Below are 15,701 nucleotides of genomic sequence, written 5' to 3' on the forward strand. Positions count from 1 at the left end.
GTCATGTTGAAAATTCCCAGCCACGTCAAGCTGGAAATTAATAAGACTGTGGCTTGCCATGAGATTTCTAATAGAAAAATCTCTCCCTTTAATTAACCAACAAGGTGATGCACTTGTAAATGTCTTTTGTACACAAAACTATAATAAGAAATAGCAACAGATGCCATCTGCTGTGTGCTCACGTTATCCACTTACACTAAAATGAGAAGACAACAAACACTTCATTTTTCTTTCTGAAGTAAACCTTTAAAATGACTTGTACTGATCATTCTTGGGCAGTTTTCTTTTATGGGCATAGATGATTTCAGGACCCAACCCTGCAGACTGACGCACAAACTTAAAGGAACTCTAAGTCACATTTGATTAATATGTGGGGTTGACCTAGCGAGGCCTTTTACAGTCTTGACTTCTGTGCTTGCAGTATTTTTGCGAGTGTAATAAAAAACACCAAGTCACATTTTTCAATGCAGCCTTTATTTTAGTATTTTTACTGTGTTTAACCCTTCAGGTCCTTACCTTATTTGATTCTCCTGAGTTTGTAAAGGCAATAGCAGTCCAGGGTCCTGGTAGCTACTGATTCATATTCAGGGAAAAAAAAAAAAAGGGCTGCTTTTTTCCTACAGGTGAACCTGAAAATGTGAGCTCATCCTATGTGCAGTGTCAATTTAGTTAGTTTATAAAAGGTGCATATCTACTCTTCCTTCCAACTTGAAAAAGTGGAACAATATGGTGTAAGAAAGAGAGACAACTATTAAATTAGTGGAATTATCCACATGCTTGAATTAAGGATGTGCATAAACCACTATGGGATTAGGACTTTAAATACCTGTATTTTTGTAAAAAGATCCAATTACCTTAATGTTCATTACTTGCATCAGTAGTGCTCAAAAGCCACATTGAATTAGATGCTGGATGTGCATGGTACAAGGTGTCCAATCTAAATGATCAAGACGGACAAAAGGAGTGGGGAGAAGGAATATAACAAACAGACAGCGAGCACAGTGCAATGTATTATTAGCACTGTTTTGTTCGTTGCACACATACACACCTAGAAATTGCCTCCGATACGAAGAACATAATGGACAAGACAAAGGACGGGCAGAGAAACATGGAGAGAGAGTGCGCGCTCCTGGTACCGTGTCCGTGCCAGGCCAGGGTGTATTCAGGAAAAAGGCTGTTTCCTCTGCCAGTCCACATGCCTAGCCATGGGACTACATCAGCTCTTCTCTTACAACGTGTTATCTAGGTGACAAAGCACCCAAGGCGGATGTTATTTCATAGCAATCGTGTGAACTGTGCTAGTTTCCACATGGAAAAAGGGCAGGGTTTTTTGTTAGATACAAACCATGAAGCGTTGAAATAAAAAACAGCAGCGATGGGAGAAATTGTAGACGTTACCATTCTATGAAGAGCGTGTCTCCACTTAAAACCTGCAGGCAATAAATATAAGAAGTAAGAAGTGATGGATTTTCCTTCAAATACTTGGTTCTCTGGGTTGCAGTATAGACCCAGTTTAAATCTAGATCAGACTGGGACGTACTACAAGACACACAAAACTTTAAGGTCAGTGGGACACGGGATTGGTCCAATCAACGCACTTCTCCGTGATGATGCATCTGTCATATGAAGGCCTAATTGGCCATTTTAACAGAGGACAAGGACTGAATGGGTACAAAGACTTTCAAACTCCTCTCTCCCCCCCGGTAGTGGAGCTGCAGCACGTGGAGTTTGAGACAAAACTGGGCCAGGATGGGGAATTCCACTTATACTTTTTTACTACCAGTTAGATTGGTTTGTGGGTCAGTAAGGGTATTTCATTGACAAAAGCTGTCAATCCAGTACTTTTCATTAGCATTTCCATTATGTTTCAAACAGTTCCAAGTTTGATTGGTCAGATCATGCATTTTTCCTATTGCATGGACAAAAAGTCCAAGATCTGTCACAGATCTGGCAGGATCGGTCTGAATTCAGAGCATAAAATATACTCAAGCAGATGGAATGATCTAAAAATCAAAGAGATTCCAACCAGCCGGCAGGAAACCGTTGTCTCAATCACCGATTTTGATCTCGTTTTGCATTTGTGCTTCTCCGTCATTGTCCTAAAGACGCGCACACAAATGTAGCCCTTACACTAAGACCTCCTACTTTGTGCTGAGTGGGAGAACACATTATAGCTGTATACGTTCAATTCATTCTTAATGAAAGTAAATCTAGCTTAATTCACCTATTTATTCAGACCCTTAATTTTTACTTTCATACATTAGAAAATCGTGAATGACTCCCTTCTTATTTACTAATGTTGGATTTTTAAATTGTTTTACTCAGTCAAGTTGTGTGTGGATGGAAATCAGAATTAAATAAAAATAGACCTATATAAAACTAATTTAAAAATGTGGTTTATCTAATACAAACAAACCTAAAATACTTACGATACGTAATGAAGAAAGCAAGTTAATTAAAACAGCTTTTGCATGTAAAACTGAGTATACAAACTGTAGTGAATAAGCTGATGGATGTTTCTGGTCACCATGGACTAGATCTTCAAAGGTATTTTGAAAATTCAGATAGGCACCATGGGGGATTTTCAAACCTTCCTCCCCTTCAGCACCGACCGTCTCCTGGCCTTTGTACAGCCTTTGTAAACAGACAGGATTGCGTCAAAGATACCGGACCCGAACATTCGATCCCCAGAAAACCTGCCTGGCCCCAACTTCAACACTCGCTTCTGCAAAAGTATGTAACATTTACTTATGTGACATTATGACCTCTCTATAAAGATCGACTTAGCCTAAACATTTAAAAGGTGCTTTCTACCTAAATCTTTAATAACTCAAAAAAGTAGCACCCCTTAAGCCATTAAAAAAGACTCACTGCAGCATATTTTAATCTGTAATGTGTTTAGGCTTTGGCATCGATTATTTTAAAATTTAAGGTGTCGGTCATTTTTTTTAAACAAATACATTTAAATAAGATATCTGATTTGAACAACATATAAATAACATTCATATGTGGGATAGATCATTTTGGCCAATATGACTACAAAAGCCATGTGCATTAAGCTAGGACTTACATATCTGGTTCTGAAAGCACCTGACATCCACTCTCAGATGTTGCGCTTGTCGAGTTAAGTGGGGCGGGGGGGGGGGTGTGGAAACGTTCAATCTGAAATACGGTTTACAGAAATTAAGTGTCAGATACTAAAAAGTCTCTCACATTCAGGAATATTTATAAATAATGTCACTAAAAGGTTTTAAGCTACATGTGTCCTTTTAGAGAGACAGATTCAACATCATTATGTTCAGTACGTACAACAAGAAATAGCTCTGACGCACACAGGTTTAACAGCAGTATAGTAAATGTATGCTATATTGTATATAACATCCGATGCACAACAAAATTATACCTGTGTATGATGTAATTGTTAGCATGATTCACGTTCAGTAAATGATAGCACATTCTTTTGACTTTTTTTTGGACCCCGGGGGTTAGCTAATTTTCAAGTTTTCCTTGATGAGGGATAGAAATTGCTGCTGAAGCCAGGTATTTCTCTGAGGCATTCCCACTTACTTACAAAGAACACAAAGTCCAGTTTCCACTAACACGACAGGACTCCGGAAAAGCAGACAGTTTCTTTGCTCACAGCCTTTTTTAGTCAGGTCTCAGCCCCCCAAATCTCTCCAGGCTTTTTCTCCGGTCCACAATCTTACGCTCATTCTGCTTTCTCCTTGGCTGTCATATGCTTTGATCGGGTTTCTTCCTTCTGTCTCGCACAAATGTGCCTCCACCAGAGTATGCTCTAAACCTTGCGTTTGTTCCCCAAAACAGGAAGAAGCATTTCTCCTCCAGGCTTGCTTTGCACCCATCTTCTGGGTGGTGTTTTCATTTTCCAGCTAGCCAGTTCCAGAAGGGACTTGTTCTGCTTTAGACACTTACCCTGAAGGAAAGGCAGCTGGGGCACTGATCAGTCCCCTGAAGTTCACCCAAAGTCGAACAGTGTTTAAATAGCACTTGGCCAAGTAGGAACTAGCTTGTGCAATTCTTTTCAATTCATAGACCTGCCAGAACTGTATTCATTTTCTAGCCCATAAAATAATGTGGAAAAAAATAAATTTCAGTGAGATAATATCCTATCTGCCTTTTCACGTCTCGGGAATTAGAGTTCCCGTTCCACTTGGCTCCAAGTGCTTCACACACTAAACCAGTGCAAAGACATTAGGCAAATTTGATGTACAGAGTGATTCAAGCGCTATCATACAGATCAGAGCACACCAAGGGGAAAAACAAGAAGGAAAGAAAGAAAACTGGGCCGCTGCATGTCAGGAGTGTGGATCTCGTAGCTGGTTAAGAAGCACAACTCCACAAAGCCAGTGGGGAGTGTTAAACAATGATGCAACAGGGCTAGATTTGACTCATAAACCATAGGCTATTGCCTAGACTGGCTATTTAACACGTACCGGTCTTTTGGTTACTTCCTTTAGCATTGCACGGGTGGCAGACTAGAGGATTAAATCGGGTTCACCCGATGTATTTAAGTGGTCAACATGTTATACTGCAAATCTCAGTTTCATTATAAATGCACGATTATGGAGAAAATCTTTCTGATGTGAACAGGGAGTAAAACAGCAAAGTGAAGCCAGTGAGCCTACGGACAGACTGGTACCATAGCTCCTTTACTGGGGGATGAACTGCCCTACTCCTCACTGGAGCATCCCCTCCAAAGCCCAGCTAACAAAGGACTGCAGTATCACGGAGTTGCCACTGCCGTGGCAGGGGCAACACAGCATTCAACACCACTCGCATCCAGACACCGAGGAAAGGCAATGTTGAATAATACACCGACATCACCTTAACTCTGCCCCCTTGGAGCTGGGAATTCCTTGCATATGCAAACCTGCATTTACCATGCTAGCGGGGTGGCACTGAACGGTGCCTGGCAGTTCGCCAAGACAGGCTGGCAGAGCTCCGACTCCGGTACGAGGAGGGCTGGCGACTAGCGTGAGGACTGTGCAGAGTTGTAGTGCAGCCAGGAGGAGCTGGGTAGAAACCCCACCCTCCACGTGACCGGTAGCATGGGCTGCACGCGTACCTGGAGCGGCCACTACATCTCATCCGAGTGCCCAGTTGTGTGCCCAGTACGAGCACACCGGGCTCTCCCCTTGCCCAGGAGATTGGCAGCAGCGAAGTGGGTTGGGAGAGGTCTGTTACTGTAAGGACGGACAAGTGGCAGTACAATGCTGTGCTAATCATATATTAAATGAATCACCAGCAACGGCCGGGCTGCATCCAAACCCTCAGTGCAGGATAATCTGGGAAGGGGGGCACTTTTTAGAAAGGGAAGACGGGGGAGATGAACAAAAGGGCTCTACAGATCCATCTGTGGCACAGGAGGCTCAGATAGGTGTGAAGTGGTTCATTCATCTCTGTGAGATGTTCAGCAGCTGAATGAGGACACCCCATGGAGATGAATGCAGCTGGAAACAATCGCTCTGAGATATATTAACTGCTCCATTCATCTCGGTGGCTGTTCTTATGCCTCCTCCCACTGCCACTGTTTGAGAGCCAGGGTAGGCACCAGGCAGGCCTGCTCCTCCCCCAGCCTCGGCACTGCTCGCCTCCAACGCGCCTGCTCTCCGCTCTGCGCAGGGGGCAGGTCTGCCCTAAAAAGCCAGCTCGCCAGGGGGGCAGGGAGAGGCATTTTAAGATCCCTGCAGAGGGATGGGCCCTCAAGATGCTGGCTCACCTGGGCACGGGGACAGGGAGAGAGGCAGGAAGAGCAGGGCTCTCTGCTCACGCATAAGAGAGCTGGAAGAGGAGCTCGCACAAACCCCAGGGGGGCACAGATGGTCGCTGGCCTGCAGGGGGGCCGAGGAAGGACACAGCCCCCCAGCTCCTGGCGTACACGTCGGAGGGAAGAAAGATGAGCTGACAGACCCCTACCCATCTCTAAACTTTCCTTCCCTTGCCCTTCAACCCGGTGCCCCACTCATCCCCCACCAGCTTTCCTGAGCCGAGGAGCGGGGGTTGTTCTGAGAGTCGAGCCCGGACGAACGAAGAACTTACCCGGAGCCCAAATGAAGCCTAGCGGGGATAAAGGATCCTTCATTTCATATTTGCTTTGTCACTGTGACTTTGGGTCTCGACTCTGCTGGCGGGAAGTGGAGGGGGTCGATTGTTGGTAGTGATCTGTCAGGACGGCTGAGCCAGAAGCCGGAGCCAATGGGACATGCTGGGGAAACTGAGGCAGAACTGCTGTAGCTTTGTCCTGGGCCAAGAGGAGGCACACAGAGAATAGTGATCCGGCCATACTCCGACCTGTAGATCAAAAGCAAACAAACAGGGGAGTCAGCCTTGTCTTTAGGCAACAGGCATTTTTTCTTTGCAGACTTTTCTCCCTAGAGAAAATTTGCCCTTCCCAACACTCACTGTAGCAACCCACATCTATTACAGCCTTTTACAATACTCAGAATGCAGGAGCATTGTTCTGCACTGGTTAAATCCTGTTCTCCTCCCCCACACCCCAAACCATCCTAATTAGCTTATCTTGGAAGAGATTAGGTGACCAGTAACTTCCCTGCTACCATTACACTGCAAACAGTTGTAGGCACTTGTTTCTTCAAGACAAAGTCAGGCTCGAAAAAGAAATGTTGACCCCCTCTACTCCCAAACTACCAGCACCAATTCTTCTTTTTCCCAGTTTTGTATTCAAAATGTCGTATAGATGATATTCAGGCAAAGACACAGGACTTTAGTTGCTGGAAGGATGCAAATACAGAATTACTCCAAATCTGAAAGAACGGGAGGAACAGAACGAAGAGAGACATTGTTCACACTTTTATCAAGGTTTGTATTGGCTTGAAAAAACCCAACACAAAACCAACAGACCCACTATCAACTCTGATCCGAAGCAAATCGGAGGAGGAAAGTAGCATCTCCCCGTCCTCTCCGTCCCTGATTTCTCCACCAGCCATGGCGGTGTTTTCTACGACATGGACAGCTGCTCAGTAGGAGCTGAACCCGCCGAGTTATCACATTTTATCAAAAACAGATCGATTCCTCAAACATTTGTTGCGCTACACACTCAACACAAGGGCTGGAGCACCCCCCTGCTCCCGTGGACGAGTGAACGATGAAGTCCACGTCAGAAGGAGAAAGACAGAACAATCTTGGGAAGAAACCAGAAGATGCTATCCTCTAGTGTCAGCAGGTCTCAAGCAAACCCTTATCCCTCTCTCATCAGGTTGGGGAGGGCCAGCGCTCAGGCGGCAGGAATGAACCGTTCATCACCACTTTCTCTCCCTTCCCGGAGGAGAGGTAGGCAGTACAGTAGTGGCTTTCTGGGGTGGGAGAAGACTCAAGCTGGAGATGGCTTGCCATAAGAGAGTGGCCTCCAAGTGCCACCATAAAGCAAGTATTTGGGAACAGTATTCCAGAAAACAGAAAAGTACAGAAATCCTTAAGGGCGAACCCAATTTGAAAACGAGCACTAGAACAGCGACGGAAACGAGACTAGAGTTAAACCACAAAAACCGAACACGCACCAGTCAGTTGTAAATAAGTAGTAAGGACTGGAAAAGGAAGAAGGCAAGAACCCTGTAAATGGTAGGCGTTAAAAACACAAATGCAAGTACAATTCCTCGGACATGTCTGCACATTCAGCAAGGACCACGAACCAAGGAAAGACGCCCTTCCAATCTGGTTGTACGTACACCTACTTTTCATTAGTACAACTGTCCACACCAGAGCAAAAAATCAAACCCTTCTTCCCTCTTCTTGAAATGTTTGAGTCAGTAATTTGGAGGCTCAAAGTGCTGCTTTATTTCCTCTTCCCAGCACTGCACTCTGCTCCTCTTTCTTTGTTTTCAATCTGGAGCTGTGCAGTGCAGCTGGCCTCTCTCCCATTTCTTTTTCCACGGCTTCTCTCCCATTTCTTTTCTCCTCTGCACGTCCCTGCACCGTGTACGACACGCTCTCTTTGTAAGCTACACTGCCCACAAATGCTAGCTCTCCCTCGCCATCGGCTCATCTTTCCTCCGCACCCAACCTCTTCAAGCGTCCCTTCCCTTCGTTCTCAAGCATCTTTGCCAGGGGCCCACCAACCCCCTGGAAAAAGCAGCAATTTTGCCAATGCCCCCCTCCTGTCTTCACGCTGCGTGCTCCTCTCGGCGGATCAAAGGGAAGGGATTTTCTTCTCGCTGACGGGCTGATTGGTAGCTAAGGCAGAGACGAATCTACAGCTGCGTAGCAACTGCTATGTTCTGCAGCAAGCAGGGCGAGAGCGGATGGGCCGAGATCAGCTACAACTGCACCACCTCGCCGGTTCTGCCAGCAAAACCCGGGTTTAGTACCACAGCTGGCACGGCCAGCTCGGCTGCTGGCAACAAACACCCAGCCGGGCACCGACGGCGGTCATATGACAATGCTGCTTGATTTCATGTCACAAGCAGAGTGGGAAATCACCAGTTAGAAACTGTTTGGGCTTGCAAGCTACGCAGATCTGATCTGAAAGTCAGCCCGAGAGAAACTATGAACCCTTGCGTGTTTTTGCCACAATTTCCTTGTGAACAACAAGCCGGTTTTAGTGACAGCACTCAGTAGGCGCGAGATCTGTTACAAAACACTAACCGGTCCTCCAGCCAGAACCGAGTCTGGACTGATAATGTCTCAATATGTGAATACGTTGATCCAAAATGTGTCAAGTTTAACAACAGCAGTTCAAGTTCATGCCATTTCCTCACAAAGCGCAAGGTCTATAAATACCAGGATTCATAAACCACGGGCCACAAAGCATTCATCTACACATTTTAGAGTCCACAGACTTCGAAGTACCGGTAGATTTTCAAGTCCCGATGATTTACTTAACAACTGTAAATGGCAAAGGCCTTTCTACAATTAACAGCTGCACGCGCAACAAGGAGTATTTAATTTCATTTCAACGGTAGCTGCATTTCAGTGGCGAGCGAAGCGAGACACAACAATCTGTATGACGAGCTGAATTTCTCTCTCAATTATTTTATAGCCCCAAAACGCTTTAAAAAAAAAAATCTAATAATTCTCAGACTGCCTAGAATGATACGCAGCTCTCACTTGATAGTTTTAGAAATATGACAAATGGCCAAGGTTTAAAAAAATGAAATGAGTGCACATATGTGCATCAAATCTCAGATGGATTTTCAGTCCAGACTTCAGTGCGTTACCTTCCACATGCAACGATACGCTGCTCAGCCTGTAGGCAGGGCTCCCTATACCAAGATAGGCGAAACAATACAGTAGGCCGCTGATTTCAAGACTCCTGTAAGATCATAGGTATATCCTCAGCAAATGTAATACAGGGCAGGAGAGAAATGGAGGGCTGCCCCATTTGGAATGGCAAAGTTTGTTCAATAATACCTTTTATTGGACTAACTACCATATCTAGTCCAATATATGCATCTTGTGTATTCCCTGGACCATCACGGCCACAGCAACTCTACAACCCTGCTATGTGGAGAAGGCATACTCTGGCTGAGAAAGCATTACAGGCATCTCATCTGTCCTGTTCTGAAGGAGGTAGCTAGCATTAGAGCGATCGGGATCACGTGGTAGCTGGGGAAGCAAACACAATTTTCAGTACAGCCAAGTGTATGTTAAGGCACCTAGGGACAAACAAATGCATGCCATATGTGCAGGACAGGAGATTCAAAGTCCTTGCTGCTTAGGGTAGAAAGAGATGCATGAGTCACAGTGGAAAAGTCAACTGAACGGCAGCTTGCACTGCTGCATTACAGCCAAAAGGCCTAAGGAAAGCCTTACTTGCATGAACAAAGGAAAGTCGAGTAGGAAAAGTCTGCACTCAGCCCTGATGCAAACCCTACTGGAATAACTGCATCCCGTTCTGGCGGGCACACCCCAAGATCAACACTGAAATTTGGAGAGGGTTTAAGACTAAGTAAAGACTAGTTAAGGACCTCAGTCTACAGTATATTTGAGTCTCTCACCCTTTAGTTCAAAGAGGTTAACTGCTGATTTGACCACAACGATCTATATGGGAAGAGTGGTGTTGTAGCTGTGACGGCCCAGGAAAAGATGAGGTGAGGGTTTTATAATATCTTTTAATCGAACTGACTGTAGAATTGGGAGAGATGTTGGACAAGCTTCTGGGCATAAAAAAAAAAATGTCCTCCCCCGTCAGGACTGCCCAATAGCTTGCCCAACTGTACAGCTAGTCCAGTAAAAGATATCACAACACCAAGCACCCATTGCTTCTCATACGCCCCAAGAGAAGTGTCATACTAGAGGGTGCCTTCAGATGTGCTTATGGAAGTGGGAGGCTGAGACTCGACCATTTCAGATTAGAATCAGCGAGTGTATTTTTACCCGTGAGAGTAATTAACCATGGGAACAACTTACAAGTTCTCCGGTGGGTTCCCTACCACCAGCCATTTTTTAAACAGGACTTCATGTTTTAGAAAAATAGATATGCTAATGTTCAGCTACATCTAGACCTGAAGTAGGACTTAATTCTAGACGTCCCATGGCCCACGTACACTTGAAGCCAGTCTAAGCAAGCCTTGGGCTTTGGGACCTATGTCATTTGCGGATTTCACGGAAACTGCGAAATCCAGGATTATCTGCAAAATCAAAAGAAATAAATAAAATGCTGGCTCCCCAGTGCCAGCCAGAGGTCCTCGCTGCCAGGAGGGGAAGGCCCTGGCTGGTGGGGAGGGCAGCAGACGAGACAGCAGCTGCCCCTCATGCCCCCACCGGGGCCTCTGCCAATCGGCACTGCGGGACAGCACCGCACCAAGAGCAACCAGCAAGCAAGCCACGGCTGCCCCCTCGTCCCTCCTCCCCATGCAATGCCTCTCTACCAGTCAGCGCCAAGGGAAGTGGAGCATGGAGCTGGAACTTCTCGCTGTAATCAACCTACAAAAATGGATGAATCCCCCTGCGATGCAGGTGGACCCCTACTTACAGCCCATCTGATCCACACATCAAGTGTCCCAAGCAGAGCAAGCCGTGCTGCCTTTACCTGCACTGACAACGGAGCTGGCGTAAGAAACTGCTTTTAAAATACAGTCAAGACTCAAAGTTACCAGTGGCTGGCACAGCCACAAGAGTCAAAGACAGAAGTGCTTCTTGTTTTTTTGCCTTTCGCTTACAGTATTTCAGCTATGACTTAGTCACAGGAATGCATTTATCTCTGGGGTACAGCCAAAAGCCATTTAAGACTGGCCCAGAGATTACAGCTCAATAAAAGAGGGAGGGACATTATGGGCAAGAATAACCCTTTTCCTTTGGGAAGGGACATGGCATCGCTTAAAAATACCCGCTCGTTGTGGTCCTGCAAGATTCTCGTGCAGTAAAACCGAGTCAGTAACTTAAAAACGGAAGTCTGGGCTGACCCGCCTGGGACTCGGCCACGCAGCGCCCGTCTCCTGTTTCAGCTGGCCGCCGAGCCAACCACTCCCTTAGCAAGACTGCTCTGGGCCGCCTGCGTGACTACGAGGTTTCGAAATAACTAATATTTGACGGGAAGGAAAAAAATAAACGTCTAAGTACAGAAGCAGGCTGCAACGCTCAGGCCTGGGGCGCCCGTGCCCACTCCTGAAAGCTGCAGGCGCTCCGTTCTTGGGGAACGGGCTGCTGCGCCCCGCTTCACACGCCGGGGACACGGGCGGCCCCTGGCACTCGAGTCCCGCCATCCGGGCCACGGCCCCAGCAGAACAGGCCCTGCAGGGCTGACGTGCTCGGGCACGTGTAGGCCTCAAGAACATCCCAACGCAGATTGTATGTTTTGCAAATGTCCAATAAAAGCCACGCGTGCAGCGAGCCGGACCAGCCCGTTGCAGTGCCCAGGGGCTGGGCCAGGCCCGGGGGGGCGCGTGCCCCACAGGGGCGGGCTGCCTTTGTCTGCCCGGCTCCTCTCCTCGCCCCCCCTCGCCTCGCCGGCCCCTTTAAGAGCGCAGCCAGCCGAGCCCGGCCCCCGGGGAGCGCCCGCCCGAGCCGGAGCCGGAGCCGGAGCTGGAGCCCCGCCAGGCGCCCGCCTCGTCCTCCTCCTCCTCCCCCCCCGCTCTGCAGAGCTGCTTGCACGAAATGGCAACCGCCCCCCCCCAGCCCCACAACACAAAGCAGCGGGGGAGAGCCGGGCAGCCCCCCACCCCACCCCACCCCGCAGGGGGGTAACCCCCAGCCTGGTCCCTGCGGTGCTCGGCGATGCAGAGGGAGCGGCCGCTGCACGAGCCCAGCCCGCATGCTAGCGCGCCGGGCCCCTGGGCACCCACCCCGCCTGGGCCCGGGGCAAGGGGCGCGGGGTGGAGGGGGCAGGTGCCCCCCCACAAAGCCCGGCCGGGGCCGGTTCACGTGCCCGCAGCCGCCTCCGCGCACGGCCCCGCCTGCGTCACTGGTGCCCAGCTGGCCGGAGCTGCTGCCTCCATTGCAGGCTCCTCGTCGCGGATCTATTTGCAGGCTTCCCCCCCTCGGGAAGAAGGATTTATTTGCATTTCGTGATCGGGGCTTTTTCGGGACGGGGTCTCTTAGGGCGCCTCATTCAGCTCCCCCCCCCCCCTGCAGACCACCTCCCCCTCTTTTTGGTGGTGTGCTTTATTGGTCTCTTTTTTCTGGGGAGCCCAACTTCTCCCAAATGACCTGGAGCAGCGCCCGTGGGGGTCCCTCTGGTCTGCTCCCTCGTAACCCCCGCTTGTAGGGCGCTCTGTCGGGGGACGAGTGAGCAGCGACCGTGCCAGCGTGGATCTGCAGTCCCTGGACACGCGCACGCACACGAGCAGGACTACTGACAAGCAAAGCACTTGGTGGAGGAAGAGCAGTCGCCCTCTGCAAACCTCTCCCTAGATCCTGTAGCTGTACCTCTGGCAAGAACGAGTTAGCTACGTTTTCCAGAAGCCATTAGGACCCCTCCGCCTAGGACAAGACCATCTCGCCGCCTAGGCCTGGGCTCGCTCTCTCGGCAAGGGCAAAAGGCTTTACTTACCCGCACACCACAGTTGAATGCAGGTCTGGAGGTGAAGTTGTGTTGTTTGGCTTTTTAAGACAACAGGGGCAGATCTCTAGGATCTGTAGCACCACTTCTCTCGTAAGTCTTGTTTAGACATTTAGCCGGCTTTATGTGGCAATGGTGTGGCACCAAAAACCAGGAGGAAGAAAAAAAAAAAAAGCAACCAACCAAAAAACCCCAAAGCAAACAAAAAACCCTACAGAAAATGCTGTCCAGTGAGGCTGCCTGGCTGGATCCACCTAGGGCTTGGACTCGAGGCTTAAATCTACATTCCTGTGACAGATTTACTCTGTACATGGAGGAGGAAGAAGAAGAGGAGAGGAGAAAAAAAAAAGGACAGTCAGTGTTTTTCCACAGCTCCACAGACACTGAAAATGTCCTCCCTGGGTAGTTTTAGTCGAGACATGTTAGTGTGAAAACGCCTGGCGAACAGTCCCTGGCTGGAAAGAGCTCTACACAGTCCTAGCTACAGAGATTTTGCTGGAGAGGTAAAAAAAAAAAAAAAAAAAAAAAAATACTTCAAAAGCATCAACTGGTTTAGATCAAATAGACAAAAAACATCAGACATGCAAATGAAGGCTCGGAAATAAGGACAACTCGAGTAACATTAACATGAAAACTACACTTAGCAAGGACAGAATGGATTGGGTACTTACAATGTCAAAGAAACAAAAAAGTTTATCAGAGGCAAACAGCTTGTTTTTGTTGCCAGAACTCCTAAATCTAGAGTCAAACGTTACCTCACAAAAGCACCAAAGGAGTGACTTACGGAAAAAAAACGAAAAAAAGAAAAACAAAAAACAGAACAACTGGCCAGGTATTAAGTGTTTCATACAGGAAAGACTATTTTTTTTTCTCTTGTTAAATGTATTGTTCGGTCCCTAGCTCGCCCTGCAGCTGAAAAACCCCCCACAAAAACATGTTCTTGACTGCTTTTTGCATTCAAAATTGTTACTGCTGACATGAGGGTGTGCCATGACCTAGTTACACAAGACAAAGATGGATTCCAAGTCATAGGGAAAAATCCGAATCTTTTTTATCTTCCTCCTTCGGCGAGTCCTCTAACAGGCTGCCAGGCACTACACACCGCCCCGAGCCGCCCTGCCCGGCCCGCGGCTCCCCGCGCAGCATCCCCTTTAGGAACAAAGGAAAGCCCAGTTGGCCATTTAATTCCATTGCAGAAAAATGGCTCCCTGATCTGTTGGCCTCTCCTTAGCTGTCTGGTGAAGGATGTTTTTAGATCCGCGTCTAATAACTCAAGCCCGATGCAAGCTGCGCGCCGATTGGCTGCGGGCGCCTGCTGCCTGCCACCAGCCAATTACCTAAGCAGGGCCAAATTACAAACCCAAAAAGCAGCGGCGGAGCCGAGACAAGAGGCAGCCGCCGGGGCCCCGCTTCCTCTGCCAGCGGGGACAAGATGGAAGCCGGCCGCTGATTGGCCGAGCCCGGCTCAGGACCTTGCCGGAGCACAAAATTGCTACTTTCCCCGCGGCTTCCCCATCCGCTGAAATTGACACATTGTCCCCGCTCGGAGCCGCCCTCGCCCCGGCCCCGGCCCCGGCCCCGGCCCCGCGTAGTGCCCCACACTTGCCCCCCTCTGCCCGTCTTGCATTAGAAACACTTTGCACCCAGGTAAATGCAGCCTGCAGATTCCAGGCACCGTCCTGCATGCGGGGCCCCCGGGGCCCGGCCCCCGCGCACGGCCGGGGGAAAAATGCGCCGGCTTTTATTTGCGGCGGGGAGGCGCGGAGGGGCGGCCGGGCTGGGGGGTTTGCAGCGCGCTGCAGCTGCCGTGAATGTGCAGTCGGTGGAGGGCGGTTAGCCATTAGCCGAGCTCCGGAGTGGTGTATTGTGGGATGCCTGAGAAGCAAGCAGAAAGCACAATATGTGTTGGCTCGCGAAAAAAAGGAGGCAGGAGCCTTTCCCGAGCAATGTAATGTAACCAGCCCGATGCGAGAAGGAGCTCGCCTTTGGCGGCCGGCAGGCGATCGGCCACCCCATGCAATGTCTTTCAAAGAGATCCAGGCAGGAGAGAAAGCCGCGCACCCTTGAAGACCCAGGCAAAAAACAGAGTTCAAGTGAGATGGGGTCTTTCTTGTTTTTTCCTCCCCTTGGCTGCCGCCGCTCTCCCCGGGCTGGGGGGAGGCTGGAGATGCGTGCCCGGGCGGGAGCCTGCCCGGCTGGTGGGCATCTCCCCCCCGGCTCGGCCGATCCTTAAAATGGGCTCCGTGGCCAGCAGGGTGGTGGTGGTTTTTTTTTAACTTTGGGTGTATTTTTTTTCTCTCTCTCTCTGTCTTTTTTTTTTTTTTTTTGGTTCTGTTTTGTTTCCCCTCCAGGTCGGAGCCGCGGCATGGAGAACAACGCACCAGCCGGCGCTTCTGTCGAGAAGAGGAATCACCATTGGAGAAGTTACAAGTTGATTATTGACCCGGCTCTGAAAAAAGGACAGCACAAACTCTATCGTTACGATGGGCAGCATTTTAGCATGCCTGTGAGTAGCGGGGGGGGGTGGTGGATGCATTTCAGGATTGCTTTTTCGGGAAGTGGTCGTGTCCCCCCGGCACCCCGGGTGCAGCACCCCGGGCCGGGCACGGGGCTGCTCCGGGCTGTGCTCGCTGGGCTTGTCACACACGCTGGGAGGAGGGGTCGAGCCACGAAAGTTGCTGCCACCTGACACAACGTATTCAACTGTCAGCATCCCGGGCAGGAG

The 15,701-nt window shown here is 49.0% G+C and overlaps 1 protein-coding gene and 1 long non-coding RNA gene across 2 annotated transcripts in view; one reads left to right on the forward strand and one right to left on the reverse strand.

Moving 5' to 3' along the window:
- Positions 1–452: 452 nt before the first annotated feature.
- LOC106738579 (uncharacterized) lies at positions 453–15,331 on the reverse strand. Its single transcript, XR_002090024.2, has 2 exons — positions 12,968–15,331; positions 453–6,312 (listed from the first exon to the last, which is right to left on the reverse strand). It is a non-coding gene; the product is annotated as an uncharacterized LOC106738579 (long non-coding RNA).
- The window catches only part of SETD1B (SET domain containing 1B, histone lysine methyltransferase), a 59,108-nt gene continuing 58,402 nt past the window's right edge, over positions 14,996–15,701 (forward strand). The window contains 3 exon segments of the mRNA XM_019486863.2: positions 14,996–15,040; positions 15,042–15,069; positions 15,328–15,482. Coding sequence (XP_019342408.2) covers positions 14,996–15,040; positions 15,042–15,069; positions 15,328–15,482 — 228 coding nt within the window.

The sequence above is a fragment of the Alligator mississippiensis genome, chromosome 10, assembly GCF_030867095.1.
Source record: "Alligator mississippiensis isolate rAllMis1 chromosome 10, rAllMis1, whole genome shotgun sequence".
NCBI lineage: Eukaryota > Metazoa > Chordata > Crocodylia > Alligatoridae > Alligator > Alligator mississippiensis.